At 37.6% G+C, this 19,450-nt stretch overlaps 3 protein-coding genes and 1 long non-coding RNA gene across 4 annotated transcripts in view; 1 reads left to right on the top strand and 3 right to left on the bottom strand.

The window, feature by feature from the left end:
- The window catches only part of LOC144092051 (uncharacterized), a 90,850-nt gene extending 83,994 nt beyond the window's left edge, over window positions 1-6,856 (bottom strand). The window contains exon 1 of the long non-coding RNA XR_013305962.1: window positions 6,646-6,856. This is a non-coding gene — a long non-coding RNA (uncharacterized LOC144092051). The remainder of the gene's footprint in view (window positions 1-6,645) is intronic.
- dok6 (docking protein 6) overlaps window positions 1-7,064 on the top strand; it is a 43,663-nt gene extending 36,599 nt beyond the window's left edge. The window contains exons 7-8 of the mRNA XM_077624812.1: window positions 3,799-3,904; window positions 6,717-7,064. Of these exons, the coding sequence (XP_077480938.1) occupies window positions 3,799-3,904; window positions 6,717-6,877 (267 nt within the window). The 3' untranslated portion in view covers window positions 6,878-7,064. The remainder of the gene's footprint in view (window positions 1-3,798; window positions 3,905-6,716) is intronic.
- A 647-nt stretch (window positions 7,065-7,711) lies between these two features.
- Window positions 7,712-14,776, bottom strand: cd226 (CD226 molecule). Its single transcript, XM_077624814.1, has 6 exons — window positions 14,632-14,776; window positions 12,876-13,211; window positions 11,178-11,549; window positions 9,551-9,653; window positions 8,589-8,643; window positions 7,712-8,322 (listed from the first exon to the last, which is right to left on the bottom strand). Exons 1-6 carry the CDS (start codon window positions 14,693-14,695, stop codon window positions 8,275-8,277), a joined length of 978 nt encoding a protein of 325 aa, XP_077480940.1. The 5' UTR covers window positions 14,696-14,776; the 3' UTR covers window positions 7,712-8,274.
- Window positions 14,777-15,804: 1,028 nt separating this feature from the next.
- LOC144091923 (rotatin-like) overlaps window positions 15,805-19,450 on the bottom strand; it is a 39,650-nt gene continuing 36,004 nt past the window's right edge. The window contains exons 41-45 of the mRNA XM_077624614.1: window positions 18,044-18,237; window positions 16,899-17,154; window positions 16,376-16,479; window positions 16,051-16,120; window positions 15,805-15,967 (exon numbers count right to left, since the gene is read on the bottom strand). Of these exons, the coding sequence (XP_077480740.1) occupies window positions 15,888-15,967; window positions 16,051-16,120; window positions 16,376-16,479; window positions 16,899-17,154; window positions 18,044-18,237 (704 nt within the window). The 3' untranslated portion in view covers window positions 15,805-15,887. The remainder of the gene's footprint in view (window positions 15,968-16,050; window positions 16,121-16,375; window positions 16,480-16,898; window positions 17,155-18,043; window positions 18,238-19,450) is intronic.

Here is a 19,450-nt window from a genome sequence, read left to right as displayed (position 1 = left end):
TCTTTAATTGGAATTACTTTTAAATTCAGCCAAACATGTAAAAAATCTTAACTGTTACCCAAGCTATTCAACAAATCTTTAGCATTTTTTTTCCTTGTTTCTACATAAAAGAAAAATCCAATTAAGGGTACAAAGACAGCAGTGGTCTGCACAAGGTTTGTGAAACATTCTGACATGGAGGAAGGCGAATGTTCACAGGTGTTTGCATAAGATAGAGCTAAAGTATAATAGCAGTCTGTTGAATAAAGCCAAATATAGGTAGCTCCAGCACCCCCCTGCGACCCTTGAGGATAAGCGGTTCAAAAAATGAATGAATGAATTTCCTATTGTTTACATATTTAAAAGTAAAAGCATACAAATATTTTTGTCCTGCCTTTTTTGCACCTAAATTAACCAAACCAAGCACTTAAAAAGGAAAAAGAAAAATTACATTAAAATATTTAAAAAAATCCTACAAAAATGACATAATTTACTGGATTTATACATTTTTCCCCCATCTGTGTTGGGCATTTTTTATCTTGGGCTATTTATAATCCACATGTATGATACCATTTCTTCCATCTTTTCTGTGCTTTTTATATGTAGTTTTCTTACTCCCCCACCCCTTATGTAGAAGTCTCTTGTTCTCTTCTTTTGTATCTATGTCTTGAAAGTCACAGGTGATTGATTGACTAAAAGCACTTGACGTGATTGATCGGTGGATTTTGCCTGCCACAAAACCACTATACCCTAAAGCCTTCTATAGAAGTGCCCAGTATATTATTATCAACAATTATACTATATTTCAAATACATTTTACTCTGAGTGCATGACATTAAAACATAAGAAAAACCATCGTAACAATTATAAAATAATGAACAAGCAATAATGTAAGCAATAGGCAAAATAGCACACAAACGAACCCAGCCAAACATGCAAAACCAAAACGGTTTACTACATCGAGAACTGTTACACCCTTAAAAATCACTACCAAACTCATCTGTCTTCATTTTCAGTATCCCTCTTGAACAACTCCAATAACTCTAGAAGTAGAGAGACTGCCTAAAGCGCCCTTCTCGCAGGCTATCAATGTGAAAAAAGAAAAATCATACAGTTGGTCGCAATTCAGCACAAGTTGTAGGCCTAGTCAAACTATGGAAAAAGTGTGATTTATAGACTGGAAAAAACGGTATCATTGCTGCTTGGCTACTTATGTCCTTGGACACCCTGCCGACTTGTCCTTCAATCATCAGTTTTCTTTCCATATGTGCGCTTGTGTCGTGTTTGATGAGCCTTGACTATATGGCCGTAAACTTGGACCCTACCATTCGGGAATATTTTCAAATACAGTGGCATCTCTACTTACGAAATTGCTTAGTTCCAGAGCTTGTTTTTAACTTGGATTTTTCGCAAATAGCAGTATTTTACATGTAAATTCTCTAATTCCTTCTACGGTCCTCAAAAAAACTACCAACTAAGCCAAGGGTGTCAGACTCGGGTTGGTTCGCGGGCCGCTTTAACGTCAACTTGATTTCACGTGGGCCGGACTATTTTAGATATAATATTTAGATTTTGTTTTTTTATAAATGGATTAAAAGAACTGGATTAAAAGCCCTGAATATTCAGGTTTTTTATAGATCTAAAACAATGTTTATTTGATCTTTTTTATATATTTTTAGATCTTACAAAATGATTTTTGAACTCAAAACACAGAAAAAATGGATTAAAAAATTTCAATTATTGATTTAAAAGGGGGAAAATCAGGAAATTTAATATACATCTATAGTCTTCATTTTAATTTGATCCTAAAACAGAAAGTCGGCACTCATGATTTACTTTCCCGGGCCACACAAAATGATGCAGCGGGCCAGATTTGGCCCCCGGGCCGCCACTTTGACACAGGTGAACTAAGCCCTGTAAAAATGAGTGTCCCAGTTTTTTATGAAAGATGTGAAAAACATACAAGAATGAGAGAAAATGATTTAATAATGAATTAAAATGAATAAGCATTCAAAAACATTTTCTATTCATGCAGGTGCATAAGTTTAAAGAGGAAGTTGGTGTTAGGAAACAGAGAAAGCACCTGAACACATGCACATAAACACACAACTTAACAACTTCAAATTATGAATTCAAAACAACTTAACATTACATAGCTGCTTTTTCAGAAATAATTCAAAGGCGCAAGTCTCTCCATCCCATTCTTCAGTGATGACCTCATTTTTGAAATCACAGAGAGGCCATGCTAAGGAGTCGTCGTCCTCCTCGTACGGCGGTCAAATGTTGTTGTTGTTGTGAGACAGCCAATGGGAGGCCAGCGAAGTGTAGGGAGAATGTCATGTTTTGTTGGGGTTTTGTAGTTTGGGCATTTCCCTTGTGTGTCCTGTCCATGTGGCTACCCATCAGTTTCACCTGCTGTGTCTTTCCTCCTTGTCTTCCCTCGTGTGACCCAGGTGTCTCTAACTGTCTTGTCAACTCCTGTCTGTGTCTTCAAACCGTGTGTGTCTTGTCAAGATGTGTCAGAGTATTTCTTTGCATTTGGCTTGTGTTAAAGTTGGTGTGCTTCATTTTCCTTTCGTGTTTCGCCCAGCAAGTTTAGTTTCCTTGTTATGGTGTTGCATTTTTTTATATTGAAGGCTTCATTTCGTGGTCTTGTTATTAAATGTTACGTCAGTCCACCCGCACTGTGTCCACCTGATTAAGTACCTTGATTAAGTACCTTCATTTGAGTCCTAATCCACTCCAATCATCTGAAGACGATAACAGAGATTGCCAAGCACCGTGACCGGACGTTTGGTCGCCCGGACGTTTGGTCGCCCGGACGTTTGGTCGCCCGGACGTTTGGTCGCCCGGACGTTTGGTCGCCCGGACGTTTGGTCGCCCGGACGTTTGGTCTCCCGGACGTTTGGTCTCCCGGACGTTTGGTCTCCCGGACGTTTGGTCTCCCGGACGTTTGGTCTCCCGGACGTTTGGTCGCCCGGACGTTTGGTCGCCCGGACGTTTGGTCGCCCGGACGTTTGGTCGCCCGGACGTTTGGTCGCCCGGACGTTTGGTCGCCCGGACGTTTGGTCGCCCGGACGTTTGGTCGCCCGGACGTTTGGTCGCCCGGACGTTTGGTCGCCCGGACGTTTGGTCGCCGGACGTTTGGTCGCCGGACGTTTGGTCGCCGGACATTTGGTCGCCGGACGTTTGGTCGCCCGGGTGAATATAATTTTTGAGAGCTGGTTTCAACAGTAGATATTTAGATAATAAACTCTCTCTCATGAATATAATTTTGAGAGCTGGTTTCAACAGTAAACTCTCTGTCATGTTGTCAAACGTCCGCTAACCAAATGTCCGGCGACCAAACGTCCGGGCGACCAAACGTCCGGGCAACCAAACGTCCGAGTACCCCCGCACTGTGTCCATCTAATTAAGTACCTTGATTAAGTACCTTCATTTGAGTCGTAATCCACTCCAATCACCTGAAGAAGACAACAGAGATTGCCAAGCACAACGCAATGCTACCGTGACAATTTCAAAATAAAATAACAGATACAGGAAATGTATTTACGTTTTGGGGGATTTCGTAACTTGGATCTCATTTTCAATTTGCATATGAAAGGATTGGCTGAAAATTTTGTATGTAGAAGATTTTGCAAGTAGAGGTACCACTGTATGTTTTTTTTCCAAATCAACTGGCCTCTCATGATTGCATACTTTGTATGCCTCATCCTGCGCTCCTCAATATTCAATGTGTTTCTTGTTTGCCAAAACACGAGCTACCCTGCAGTGAGCGAGAAGAAGCATATGACACTCTGCTTGTCCGTCGCCTTGCAGGTGCACTCTTCGGAGACCCTCAGCAAGTCCATCTCTCTGCCCCGCAGCGCTTACTGGCAGCACATCACGCGGCAGAACAGCGTGGGGGATCTCTACAGTTACCAAGGTGAGGGCAGCAGGTTTGTCACTATCGTGCTCTTCTTGCTTCTTTTTCCGACTGTCAAGATCCATTTCTTTCTTTGCTTAGTGAATGAGTCGCCGGTGGTAGGTAGTTAACTTGTGGAAATTTAGAACATCTAGAGAAACATTCCCTGTATTCTATCCATACAATAAACCCCACTTTTTTCCATATGTACATATATCTAAACTCTGGTGCCTTTTATTGTTCATTTACTCTGTCGATTTTTTTAAACGTATTTTCACGACTATAAGGTGCACATAAAAGTCTTAAATTTTCTCCAAAATAGACAGGGCGCCTTATAATCCAGTGCGCTTTATATATGGACCAATACTAAAATTGTTATCACGATAAAATAAAATGAATCAGTTGATAGGGTACACCGACTACTATTTTCCCGTAGACAAAGTACTGCGCAGTGACTGCTGGGATATGTAGTTCTTTTGTCAATACACCCAATGGATTGTGGCCTGTATACATCGACATCAATACAGCTTGACGAAGCATGCAAAGCACCGTTGGAAAAGTTACGCTAGCTACCAGCTAGCTACTATTTGCGAATGGATTGTGGCCGCCTGGACGAACGTATAAAACTCAGCGTTTTCGATGACTCATTTGGACAATTTTTCAATTCGGACACAGAAAATGAGGACTTCGATGGATTTGGACATTGTAAAATGGCTAAATAAAGTACAACCGAACTCAGTTTTGCTTCCGTTGCCTTTTGAAAAATGTGTTTTTAGCGTGAGGGTGTAGCGTGCAAGAAATACAACCCAAAACTGTGACTTATATTCCGGTATTTTTTTTTTTGTCTTCTCTGCATTTTTTTGCATCGCGCTATTTATACTTAGTTGTGACTTTTGGTTTGAAAAATACAGTGCAAATACAAATGACCAAAACAAAACTATTAATCTAATGCCAGTTAAATTATATCAACACCTAGGTACAATACATACTGCTTATGGCTCAGGCTCAATATTGTACATTGGGGATTGTGGTTGATCATTGATAAAAGCAGTCCCCAGTCCTTTTGGACAGAAACAGCTGTGTGGTAGTGCACTGCTGCACACAAGATGAATATCCAATCAGCACAGGCAATTTGCTGAATCATTTTCTGATTGCTTTTAAATAGGTCCAGAGGACTAATTAAGGCAGTGCACACACTTGTTTATTTCTCAGCTTCAATGAACCTGCTCAAGGCAATGTTTGAATTGACAACTCCATCAAATATGCTTGCAATTTATAATGAAAACTACTTCAGAATTGAGGTGTCGGAGGAACAATTGCCATTAGTTTACCTGGACTTGGACCAAATCCTCTTGTGTCTTTTTCCCTATTTGTGCTCTATTTCGCTTTCTCTCTGCATATTTTGTGGGGAACATTTCTTCCTGCTTTCCTTTAATGGGGCACTTAGTTTGATCAGGCGGGACCGATAGCAGGAGATTTCACAGCAAGGAAGTAGGTCTCAAAGGGCCAGCCAGCGTGATGAGACTTATCTGCCACTGACGGCATGGATCATAGCAAAAGCTATTTATCAAGGGGATTTGCTTTCTTTTTTAAATGGGTTTGGCCAAAGATGCCAGGAAATACAGAATTGAGTCACTCATTTATCGCCTCTACCGCAGAAGGATTTGGAACAATTAATCTGGCGTGCCAGTTTAGGAAGTCATGTGAGAAAACCCATGCAAGCATAGGGATAATATGCAAATTCTATATCGGAAGGTCCCAACCTAGGATAGAACATTTGATCCTAGAATTATGAGGCGGACGTGCTAACTGTGCATTCACAGTGGGTGATTTAAAAAACTAAAAAACAACAAAAAATAATTTGATTAATATCATAAATCAAGTTGTTTTGTATGGCATAATTATAGTCATCATTAGGGAAAGGTTTTCACCATTAAAAAAAGTAAGCTATTATTAATTGCTTTTTCGCTTTGAGATTGATTAAAAATTCTGTAAAAGAGATGTTTTCCTTGTGAAAATGAATAAATAAAAATATCAGTGCACACCAGGTAAATAGAAAACATGATGTGAAAATCTGATTTGTTTTAATAATAATAATAAATAAAATAAATAATTAAAAATACAAATAAATATATATATATGCACAAAATAATAAAAATATAACATTGTTTAATAAATAACTAATATTTTAATGCAGTTTAGATAAAATTGTTAATTTTCATAATTAAAAAATATAATGAACCATTTCACCATTCAAAAAAATAAGTTATAATAAATTGCTTTTCCCCTTTGAGATTGATTAAAAATTCTGTAAAAGAGATAAATACAAATATCAGTGCACACCAGGCAAATAGAAAACGTGATGTGAAAATCTGATTGTGTTTTAATAATAATAATAAATAAAATAAAAAATACATAAAGAATTAAAAATAAAAATAAACATATACATAAAATAATAAAAATATAAAATTGTTTAATAAGAAAAAGTAACTAATATTTTAATGCATTTTAGATAAAATTGTTAATTTTCATAATTAAAAAAAATAATTATGACCATGTTGGCTTATTTTAATTAATCAAATAAAAGAAAAATATTTTTAGTAATTTAGAATGTCAGGGAAAAAAATAATATAATGAACCATCATTTATAATGAATCATTTTAAATGATCAAACAATTTTAAAATTTCAAACGTGTTCTCTGTAATTATGATGAATAAATAATACTATTTTGGATTCACGTCTGATTTATGCGGGAACCAACCTCACGTCGAACTCCCTCAGCAAGGCAGCAGCAGGATCCACGTTCTCCTTGTTTTGTTTTTCTTCTCCCAGGGAGCAGCTTGTCCATGGCGTTCATCCCTCGAGCTCAGACCTTCCCAAACTTCTTGTCCCACGAGGCCGGAAGGGAAGCGGAAAAGGAGACTGGAGAACACAGGCAGCGTTCGCCCTCTAGTGGCCGAGCGAGCACCTGCAACAGAAGGCCGCTCCAATGACGAATGTGGACGACTGAGGAGGACACTGGAGACTCAAATTGTCTCACGTGTACAACTGTATGAATCAACGGCGTCATTTCATTGGTTTTCAAAATGTCTCGACCTTGTTTTGTACATCGTTTAACGGCAGCAGTTGCGTCTTAAAGGTCCTTTTTTATTTTGTATTCATTTCAGAATGTTTGAAACTAGTCTAATGTAGCAGACATATCAAACTTATTCCAGTAACTTTTCAATATGAATCCCCAATTTTGATCAACACATTTTTATTTATTTTTGTTGGATTAACACCCCGTCCAATAATTCTCATTTGAAATATATGCTTTCTTATTAAATATGCACAACTACATTAACTCTAATTTATAAAATATATTTCATAGTATGTTTAAAACATTTAATGTACAATTAAAAAATAAATCTTTTAGCAATGATTGGGCTCTCCTATGTCATTTAAACAAGGAAATTTGACAATTTGCCCACTCCTACTCTTAATCGAGGATTTAACATCCAAATATTAGAGAAAAACTATACATTTATTGCAATTTTTCCTGCATTTATATCCACAATGTAGTCTATAACAAAAGTAGCGTTTTTTCCCCCTAAAATTAAGATTTTACATGACAAAACATATTGATTCTTCAGTTTTCAGTTCACTTTCCCCCCAAACTGCACCAATCAATACACCAAGTCAACACGATACTAAAAAATATAACCGAACAAGACAGTATATTAAAAATGAAATGGAATATTATTGATTTGCTGGACACTCACTCCCTCCCTTTTCCATTTTTCGGTCCTCACGTAAGAAGTGCCTTCAGACCCATTGAGACCTCTTGTAACCTTGTTGTGGTTTATTAAAGAATACATGAAAGTTAGCACCGTCTCGCCTGTAATACACCTGCTGGCACATCATATTTTTTGTGCAAAATCCGGAAAAAGACGACATGTTTTCAAGATTTTGTCCTTTGGTGGCAATTTATTTGAATGTTATAATTTAGTTGGTGTAGAAACAAAGTCTATAGGACATGATGGAAATGTACAAGCACTTAATTGTTCCACATCCCTTCCCATTATGTGTCACTTTGTGTGTGGGCGCGCGTGTGTGTTTTATTTATGAAAATCTATAGCTGTCATGTTGGTTTTAATGTGTGATCAAAATACATCGGTAGCACTTTCATGATGTGGCAGTTTTCACTCATGTAAATATGTTTTTTGATGACAGGTAATAAACTTGAATGTTCTCGTGTAGGAGTAGTGTGATTTTTTAAGATGGACACTGATACACACTTGAATTAAAAGACAAAAGTAGAGGTGTGGTGAATCTTTTAATGGTATTGTTGATCTCTGTGAAAGAAAGAAGAACTAGCGAGACGGCGGCGTCATTCCACGTAGTCCACGTTTCAGTAGACTTGTCCGCAAATCTCGTTCGCCCACCATTGCCGCCAACTCTAGGGAAAACATGGAGAAAAGTAATGTTATTTAATGCTTATACCACTTTAAAACTGATTTTTAATCAATTCTGCCAAGCGGATAGTTCTTAAGCAAATGTGGCAATTTGGATAGTAAAAGAAAGTATGATAGAATTGTGAAATGTGGCATTTGGCATTGAAAAAAAATATCATAAAAATTTAAACTGTAGTTTATATTAACAATACAAGGTCAATGTAATCAAAAGTTTATCAATCAACTTTTTTTTTTGCGGTGCAGAGCTTACCGGTGGGTAAGATGTGTGCAGTTTATCCCTGCTATCTTCTCGTCTGTTCTTCTTTCTGTGGTATTTGATGAACTTTGATCAGAATATGTATTTGCATTTTAGATACATTGCGTCAAAATGATCCATGTCAGGGAGTTTCTCTATTCCATTTTAACAGAAAAACCAACCAAAGGTGGGTGCTGTGTTTAAGGGACATATTTGATTTGTAAAATAAACAATTAAATATTTAATAATTTCACTTTATCATTTTAATTTAATTATCAAGTAATTCTAGGATTTTAAACATTTTAATTGCATTTTTGGTCTGGAATATTTTTTTAACAAAATTAACAGTGGATCAAATGTCTAATTAATTGGATATCTTAATTTCTGAGAAATTTTGCTGCCATACATGATGTAATTAAAATAAATTGAATTAAAATAAATCTTCACCATAGACATCAAATGAATCAGGGATGAAAATGTTCAAAATCAATCAATGGCAATTCAATTATACATTTCAATACTGCTACCGACCATCAAATGGAAAAAATCATTATAGCTAATTAATAAAAAAAATAATAACAAAAAAGTAACAAATAATTTTTTTTAAAAAGGTCATTTCAAAAATGTCAATTCAACAAATGTTAATATTTAAAGATAATTGCTAAAAACATGCAAAGACCAAAATGAATGTAATCCTGAAATATTGAGCTCAAGCATTCAATTTTGGAGGTGATAATTTTATGGGGCTAAATCCAACCCCATGGCTATCTAAACTGATAACATCCTGCACGAAAGTATTTCAGTGATGACTACAGTTTAACGGGCCATTTCCTCATGACACACCTCATTTTCTACAATTGTTACAATTTCCAGAATTTGTCAAGCTTGTCCACAAACTCTGTAAAAAGACATTCTATATTCACTTTACACGGACTTCAGTCCATACTTCACCCACCCGTTATTCTGCGCACTCTTACCTGCGCCTCAACAGGACGATGAGAAGAGCAGTCAGTAAAATTAGTCCAGCAGTTCCAATCGCCAAGTAAACATACATCATAAATACAGACAGGCTGAAGCCACCTAAAATGGAAAGAACAGTTAACACTTGTCAAAAATGAGATATACTGTATTAAAAAATTGGTCTTACACTCTAATAATTTAGTTCGATCGCTTTTGATTACTGCATGCATTCATGGTGACATTATTTCTATTAACATATGCATTGTCACAATGTTAATTTCCATCCCGTGGTGTACTATATTTTTCACCAAGATGATGGTAGAATGAAAACGCTGAGCAAAATTTTCTCCAGCACATCCCTAGGGTTGGTTCACGCGCCGCTTTAACGTCAACTTGATTTCACGTGGGCCGGACCATTTTAGATATAATATTTAGATATATTTTTTTTATATAAATGGATTAAAAGAACTGGATTTAAAGCCCTGAATATACAGTTTTTTATAGATCTAAAAAAATGTTTATTTTAGCTTTTTAAAAATATATTTTTAGATTTTACAAAATGATTTTTGAACTAAAAACACGGAGAAAATTGATTAAAAAATTACAATTATTGATTTAAAAGGGGGAAAATCAGGAAATTTAATATACATCTATACTCTTCATTTTAATTTGATCCTGTAACAGAAAGTCAGCACTCATGATTTACTTTCCCGGGCCACACAAAATGATGCGGCGGGCCAGATTTGGCCCACGGGCCGCCACTTTGACACATGTGGGTTAGAGATTGGATTCTGTGGCAATGGAAGAAGGTCATGTGGTCTAATCAGTCCAGATTCACACTGTTCCAGAGTGGCGGAACAAATTTGTACAGGGCCCCTGGTGCCCAAAGTCAGCTGGGATAGCCTTTGGCACCCTTGCAACCCTGACACAGATCAGCGGTATGGAAAATGAATGGATTAGAATAAGCTTCTTCCAAAAATGTTAGAGCCAAACCGTACTATGATTAAAGCTAAAGGGGATCCAACTAAATATTACAGTGTATGACTTTTTATTTTGTTTTTGTTGATAGGGACATTTTCTTGGGCTGGGAAGTATCAAACAGTTTTTTTGTCCTGATTCAACAGCCTATGTGCCACATTTGACTGAGCACAATGAAATCTGCTTGGTTGGGAAATTTTGAGCAATTGCATTAAAGCACATGTGTCCAAGTGGTGGCCCGGGGGCCAAATCTGGCCCGCTGCATCATTTTGAGTGGCCCGGGAAAGTAAATCATGAGTGCTGACTTTCTGTTTTAGGATCAAATTAAAATGAAGAGTATAGATGTATATTACATTTCCTGATTTTCCCCCTTTTCAATCAATAATTGTAATTTTTTAATCCATTTTTTGTGTTTTTAGTTTAAAAATCATTTTGTAAAATCTAAAAATATTTAAAAAAGCTAAAATAAACATTGTTTTAGATTTATAAAAAAATGAATATTCAGGGTTTTTAATCCAGTTCTTTTAATCCATTTATTAAAAAAATCTAAATATTATATCTATAATGGCCTGGCCCACGTGAAATCAAGTTGATGTTAAAGCGGCCCACGAACCAACCCGAGTCTGACACCCTTGCCTTAAAGGATTAGAATGTGAGAATTGCAACCTTTTGGCACGGTGACCAAGAAGGTGTTGGTCTGCAAGCCAGCGTCCGTGCTGTAGCTGCAGCGGTAGTAGCCGCCATCTTCCTTGAGAACAGGACTCAGCTGCAGAATAACATCCAGGTTGTCTTGACAGTTGACCTGACCACGATCACCGTAGTCTTCAATCAGGACACCGCCCTCCACTTGCTTGCATATGCCGATGATGACCCACGATTGACCGGGCGCCATATGCTCCACAACGGCCTGGTGGACGGTCGTGCTGTTGCCCCCGCGCTTGCATTCAAGCGTTAGGTTGCTGCTGAGTTCTGCTGTCATATACGTGTCTACCTGCATGGCCTCAACGCTGTCCTCTTTATCTTCTTGTGGAGGCTCATCTGTGTTCACAGGAGGAAGCATATCAAAAGAAAACTAAATGTGAAAGTAAAGACATCCCTTTCCGGTTACATTCATAGTTTTGTCATTGTGTGAAAAAGATTGCTTTAAAATGTCTAAAACCTATTTACTTTAAATTTTAAAAGTGGAGTTAAAAACTTGTTTTTGTTTCACAAGCCCAGTATAGAAGTTTCAAGAAAGACATCGTTATTATGTGCATCCAGGGAAAAAAATATATACCAAATTTTCCCACATTATAACGCGCACCTTCAATGAATTACCTAATTTAAAATGAGTTTCATATATAAAGGGAACTGGATTATAAAATGCTGTGGTAATAGTAGTAGGGGATTGAAATATCCACTAGATCTCGTGTCAAAGTGGCGGCCCGGGGGCCAAATATGGCCCGCCGCATCATTTTTTGTGGCCCGGGAAAGTAAAACATGAGTGCCGACTTTCTGTTTTAGGATCAAATTAAAATGAAGAGTATAGATGTATATTAAATTTCCTGATTTTCCCCCTTTTAAATCAATAATTGTAATTTTTTAATCAATTTTTTCTGTGTTTGTAGTTCAAAAATCATTTTGTAAAATCTAAAAATATATTTAAAAAAAGCTAAAATAAACATTATTTTAGATCTATAAAAACTGAATAGTCAGGGCTTTTAATCCAGTTCTTTTATTTTATTTATAAAAAAACAATCTAAATATTACATCTAAAATGGTCCGGTGAAATTAAGTTGACGTTAAAGCGGCCCGCGAACCAACCCAAGCCTGACACCCCTGCACTAGATGAAGCTGTAGTAGTAGTATTAGTAGTAGTAATAGTATAGTAGTGGTTAGGAATTGTGTTAGACATCAACTCGAGCTGTGCTAAAGGGAATTTCATACAATGATTAACCAAAATTGATCCATATATCAAGCACATTGGACTATAAGGCGCAGCTGGCTTTTGAGAAAATCGAAGTCTTCTAGTTGCGTCTTAGAGTGCGAGAAATACAGTAATCCAATTTTCTAAGATGTAATGGTGGAGAAAGATGTATATTAATTACATTATTAATGCCAGGGCTATTTTAGCCAATTAAATGTGATTATCCCAGATTGCCTTTCCTCGTGATGTCTGCAATACCCAGATATTTACCATTTGCATATTTTGAGCAACCACCAGCAGGAAAATCTTTGTTCAAATTAATCATTAATTCATTTACAAACAATTAGATCCAGACTATATTGACAGATTCTCAAAATTAGGTTACTTGGATCTCGATGCAAAAATGTGCAATCACAGAAAATCTCTCATTTCAAGTAAAGAATGGATTCAACACCTACCTAAATCCTCCACCTCAATATTCCTGATCCAGGGGCCCTGGGGAAAAGTCTGAACAGAGCAGTGATACACCCCAATATCCTGGTGTGTAACATTCTTCATGGAAATGCTTCCGTCCATAGGTGTGGTTCTCAAGAACTCAATCCGGTCCCTGTAATGGTAAGTGGTGGCTACTCCGAACTCTGGGTGAAATACAGCTATAGAATTGCTTTCTGGCTCTTTAGTCCATGACACCATAGTGAGGTTTCCATCCCAGGGGCACAAACAGTCCAGGACCATCCCCTCCTGTAGGTGGATCGTGATCGTCTCTATTTCCGGAGGAGTATCTGCGCAAACCCCTTTTTTGGGGCATTGAAAAGATGACAACTTTAGTAAAGCTGGAAGCCCAAGTCCCCAAAAGTGAAAATATCACTCGCTATTAATTTAGACTGCTATTTTAAAGATTGTTTTTTTCAATTATTCAAAGAGGTTCCCACATATGCAGAGCTGGGAGATATTTACATTAAAAGAAACAAGGATCAAGAGTTACAGCAGCAGATGGCCAATGAAGAACACACATTTCAATAGAAGGACCATCAGGGGTGGAGCGAAGGCATTAACTAGTTGATGTCATTTTGTATCTTAAGACGGCACAGTGTTCTCAAACAATATATGCGTGACAGCGACCAAGCCCTCCAGCGAATAGCAAAAATCTGTAACCAATTGACACTTTAAAGCACATGTGTCAAAGTGGCGGCCCGGGGGCCAAATCTGGCCCGCCACATCATTTTGTATGGCCCGGGAAAGTAAATCATGAGTGCCGACTTTCTGTTTTAGGATCAAATTAAAATGAAGAGTATAGATGTATATTAAATTTCCTGATTTCCCCCTTTTAAATCACTAATTGTAATTTTTAATCCATTTTTTTCTGTTTTTAGTTCAAAAATCATTTTGTAAAACCTAAAAATATATATTAAAAAAAGCTACAATAAACATTGTTTTAGATCTATGAAAAAAATGAATATTCAGGGATTTTAATCCATTTATATAAAATAAATCTAAATGTATCTAAAATGGTCTGGCCCACATGAAATCGAGTTGACGTTAACGCGGCCCGCAAACCAACCCGAGTCTGACACCCCTGCTTCAAAGGTTTACAATGCTGATGGTCGTTACAATAAAACCACTGTTTCCTATTTGACAGGATTATGTTCTGAATAAATATAATTTCTACCCACATTTCAAAGCAAGTTCCTTGCCATTAAGATGCCACAAATGAGACGTTGGGTCCCTTTCCCCCCCTAAAAAAATCAATCAATTCGTAAATTTGTGAATTGTGAACAGCTCCCCTGTTGGTTTTCATCGAATAGTGAACTCCATTTAACCTTAATTGACATGGCACAAACATAATTCTACAAACACTGATATCTGAGCTCATAGTTGCTTTTACTGATATAACATTAAACAGAAGTGTGTATTAATTGTTCATGTTATTACCCCCAGCAGGATTTAAAAAAAAAGCACATCGGAAGCTTTGAGCAAATGAGTTGGCACGTTATAAAAAGTTCAATAGTGGTAGTACACAATTTTCCAAAAACTATCTACGATTTTCATTCCCACAAGTTCCAAAAAGTAAAATGTTCAGACAAGTCAATGATGAAAGGAAAATAAGAACTGTACAAAGTTAAAATGAAATTCATAATGTGCTTTAGTCATAATACAAAATTACTACTAGATACTCTAATAAAAACCACAAAATATAAGATATTTACTCCCTACCTTTAAGAAAAGGGAGGAAGACAAGTGCCATGAAGTACCAGCGCCTCTTTTGTACGACTTCCATCTCGGCCCGGCGGAGGAGAATGAAAGCTGCATTGATCAGACTGGAAAGACACCCGAGCTGTAACTTCCTACTCACTCTCGGGCCACAGGCGCATCACGCACTTTTTGTTAGCTTGGCGCTAACTCATTGAAGATGCAAAAGCATACACGCACAGGCATTGATAAGTCAGTGTAGAAAGAAGTTGCAAACTTATGGCATAATGAAACATGCTGAAAAAAAAGACCATGAATTTGTGTGAATTTAGAACAGATCAACACAAAAATCTCATTATACCACACTTGTATAATGACAATAAAAGCATTCAATTCAATTCAATTCACATCCAATAAAGACAACAATGGGTTCTTGCCCCAAAAAGTAGAGGTGCACAAATTCAACATACCAAGATAATGGGTGAAGGCTCAGACCCTTTGATTTTAATGGGTCACCACTTCATGACTAATGTGTAGTAGCCATGGCACCCCTAAATTGTGTTTGATCTTTTAAAAATAATGATGTCCTAGTTTTGGGGTATTATAAGCCACAGCTAGAAATTTGACAAGAAAGCAAGCAGTACACTTCATTTTTTCCGCATTTAGGCCACACTTGTTAATAAGACGTATGCATCCATATTGGTATTATGGCATATTTGAACCAAGATTCCTTATTCTGCCAAAAATGAGGTGCAGGTAAAAGTGTGAAATAAATAGGAAAATAAATAAATAGGAATTTTAAGAAGCAATTTTTTTAGTTAGAATTGTTAGTGACAAGGATCCTGTCAAAATAGAGTTAAATGTAATCTTCAAAATAATTATATTTTTTTTAGGCATACTGTATCAAAACCAATAGCAGTGTGAACAGTTCAAAGTAATTGTTAAAATATGCAAAAATTTGTCAAATTGCACATCTCCAATAAGAGACTAATTTAAGGCTATTCGGAATGTGGAAATTAATGAGTTAAAATTAAAATTTATTTCATTATTGGTTAAATTTGTCATTTTCAGAACACTAACCTCACCCTAGTTCACACTTTTCATAAATAAACATCAATAAAAAACAGATTAAAAAAATAATAAAATTCAATGCAACCCTTAATTAAATTTTTGTATCTAAAAAGTAGCACAGCAGTCTTAAAAAGTTACCCATTTGCACTTTAATAAAAAAATATTTCCAAATCATGATTCATAAAACGTATCAATATAAAAAGTGGCAATCACGTGTTAATCAACTGGGAGAGTTTTTCAAGGCACTCCATCAAGTAGGTGCTTAACGGCTCCTGTTTTTTTCCGGCACCTGCACCATAAAATATATATATTAAAAAATATATATATATTCTCCAGTTAAGTTCAATGGTATAAATCAAAGCAAACACATACCCTTGTTACACATGCGGTGGGCTTCCACAATCCTCAATCGAACCGAAGGACACTTGAGGGAAATCTTGGCCTTGTGGGGAAAAAGAGGAAAGATTAGGGCATTCTGTATTAAGTCTAAGACCAGCAGACTTTTTATAATGGTGTCTTGATAATGCAAAGATAAAAGTTGCTGGTCAGGGGCTTTAAAAAAAGCCTTTCTAAAGATTTATTCTGCTTACAGAGAGAAGAAGATGCAGCCACTGCTTTTATTTACGCTCGGAGATAAAGCCCAAACTCATCCACTTTGAGCACCGTTGTGTGTTTGTGAATGTGTGTGTGTATATACCCGTTGGTTATTATGGAGCAAAGCCCAAAGTGCAGATGCTCCCATGCAGCATATCTCCATCTCTTTGCTTTCCAGACAGCCGAACAGGACTTTCAGGGCTTTGTCTGAAGGGTAAAAAAAAAAGCAGAGGTAAACAGTTATGTAGGCTCATTCAACGACTGACAAGTACGTATGGTTGATTTTCTGCCACAAAGCTCTCTTCAATAAGAAAGTACAGTATCAATAATTATAAACTTTTTGAGGGGTGGTTTGATTTACTGTATTTTCACGACTATAAGGCGCACCACATTATAAGGCGCACCCTCAATGAATGACACATTTAAAAAAAATTCCATATATAAAGCACACTGGATTATAAGGCGCCCTGTCTATTTTGGACAAAATTTAAGACATTTAAGTGCGCCTTATAGTCGTGAAAATACGGTACATGCAGAATTTCTAAATTTCTGCCCGATGCCAACAAGAGGTTGCCACTGATGGACTAATTAGCGTAAACCAGAATCTCCTTCATCACTTCTCATACCATTGGCAATGATGTGTGGCTTGTTGGTGGAATAGAAGCAAAGGTTGTGAAGGGCGAGCAGTGCAGGGCGCCGATACGGTGCCAGATCCACTAGGACATCCAGTGCCCCGACCACTCTGAGGATACTTTCTTGGCCGTCGTCAGAAAACGAAAGGTTGACAAAGAGCCGGAGCCACAGACCCATCAGGCTGCCCGTGCCTCTGGCGCCACCCACTTTGGGGATGGGCACCGATATGAAGGCTTGCAGGAAGTTGTGCTGGGAGCAGAACAAATTGCATGGTCATCAAACTTGCTGGGAGAGAGAACAAGGCCTCTGCATGTTTCAACAAGCCAAATTAAGGACTTTTTTAAAGACCATAATGAATACAATTTAAGACCAATTTCACATCAATACCGGTAAGTATAAAGTACAAAAGACTTGAAGAAAAATTGTATGCCCAAAATTACATGCAAAGTACTGTATTTTCCACACTATAAGTGCACCTTATTAGCCGATCTGCCTTATATATGAATGGATATTGGATAATCATTGTATGAAATCCCCTTTAGCACAGCTCAATCTAGTTAATGTATAACACAACCCCTAACCACTATTACTACTACTGCAGCTTCATCTATTGGATGTATAACACATCCCCCTAGTACTACTACAACAGCCATATGTTATTTGGAATCTAAGAGGTAATCGGAGTACCCGGACAAACCCCGTGCAAGCTCAGGGAGAACATGCAAACTCCACACAGGAAGGTCAGAACCTGGGATTGAACACTTCATTTCAGAATTTAAGGCCGATGTGTTAACCACACGGCCACCAGGCTGCCTCCAAAGACTACATGTTAACCCAAAAAATGGATCTGCGCATTAAGCCCTGCAGTCATCTCAGCTTATTATTTGGGCATAATGCTATGGCCAAAATGGCAGATCTGAGCGCAATGTCAACAGTATGTGCGCAAGTTTTATAAATTATTATGCCTCGTCCCCATTTAGTTTTCTCAAACCATTCCATTGACCATTTAACAGATGGCAAAGAGGAGTAACACCCAAACACTACCAATTTCATGACATTGCAAAGCAAAGTGAAGGTGCTGAAAATCGGTGTTGATTAGATCACTGAATAAACCCAACTAGATCACCACATATCTTACCTTCTGCAAGATGCCCCTGCAGTCACGAGAAATAACCAAGTTAGCCAGCAAGGATAAAGCAAGCTTATGGATGGGGCTGTTATCAGCTGCGATGCCCGAAGCCAACTTCATGATGGAGTGCATTAGTGAGCCACTTGCTGGGGCTTTTGGTCCCGGCAGGACATTTGACCCCCCGCTACACATGGAACTGCATGCTGGGACAGAAATTATTGAGAGAATATCATTAGAGTTCTGGAGGACAGTTTGAGTAGTTGGGGGGAAAAACACCCTAATAATTCAACAATACATAGTATGTGTTGTATTTTTGGATAACAATTGAAATTTAGTAAATATCCATTTTCAACAACAATTCTACGGTACCCGGACGTTTGGTCGACGGACACTTGGTCCCCGGACGTTTCGTGGAACGGACGTTTGGTCGAACGGACGTTTGGTCGACGGACAGTTCTCTCTCTCTCTCATGATGATAATTTTGAGAGCGAGAGATTACCTTGTTGATCGCTTTCAACAGTAAACTTTCTCTCTCTCTCATGATTATAATTTTGAGAGAGAGCGAATCCGGCGACCAAACGTCCGTTCAACAAAACGTCCGAGGACCAAGTGTCCATCGACCAAACGTCCGGTCACGCAATTCTACTAGTCAAGGTCGCTTATCACAGCTGACTTTTGCAAAAGGCGGCCTACACCCTGAACTGGTCGCAAATTAGTCGTAGGTCACACACGGACAAACAACCATTCAAACTCACAATCGCACCGCCAATGAATGAGAAACAATCCCATGCTCAATGCGCCGAAGTCAGACAAATGTACCACCACACCATAAGTGACTGGATTAAACATGCACTTCCAATTTAAAGACTTTTTTTTTGCTGTACAATATATCTCATCGCTATCCAGTAGCATCACATTATAAACATTATAAAAACAAACGCGTCATGGCTGGCTACATGCCACACCAAAACATCTTTGCACGGCTGCACATTGAATATGCCATAAATTAAAAACAAACGAGGGGAATTACTGCACCAGAGAAAAAATATTTTCTCAACCTTTGCAGGAAGATCTTGAATTCATCGTATTAATAACATAACGCCTGTGAGTTTTGAGCCAATTCTCGAGGTCATTCATGTTAATTGATTTTGTTCTTAGTGTTGTTGACAACATAGCGCCTGTGGATATCTCTTTCATCAATTCCAACACCTATTCCTATTTGGAAAAGCAACGTAAACTATTTTTTTCTTTCAGTAGTAATAGCTTTTATAAACAAGTAACAGACTTGACAAGTGATGCTGCCTATTAGACAAGCAGGTGGTGTTTCGGTTTTAATTAATTTTAGCTCAGTAGCATACGTATGCTGATGTTAGCCTCGGGCTCTCAACACCAGTCAAGGAAGATCTTTATTATGGA

Source organism: Stigmatopora argus, chromosome 17 (genome assembly GCF_051989625.1).
Source record: "Stigmatopora argus isolate UIUO_Sarg chromosome 17, RoL_Sarg_1.0, whole genome shotgun sequence".
Lineage (NCBI taxonomy): Eukaryota > Metazoa > Chordata > Actinopteri > Syngnathiformes > Syngnathidae > Stigmatopora > Stigmatopora argus.
This window is presented reverse-complemented; position numbering and strand designations above follow the sequence as displayed.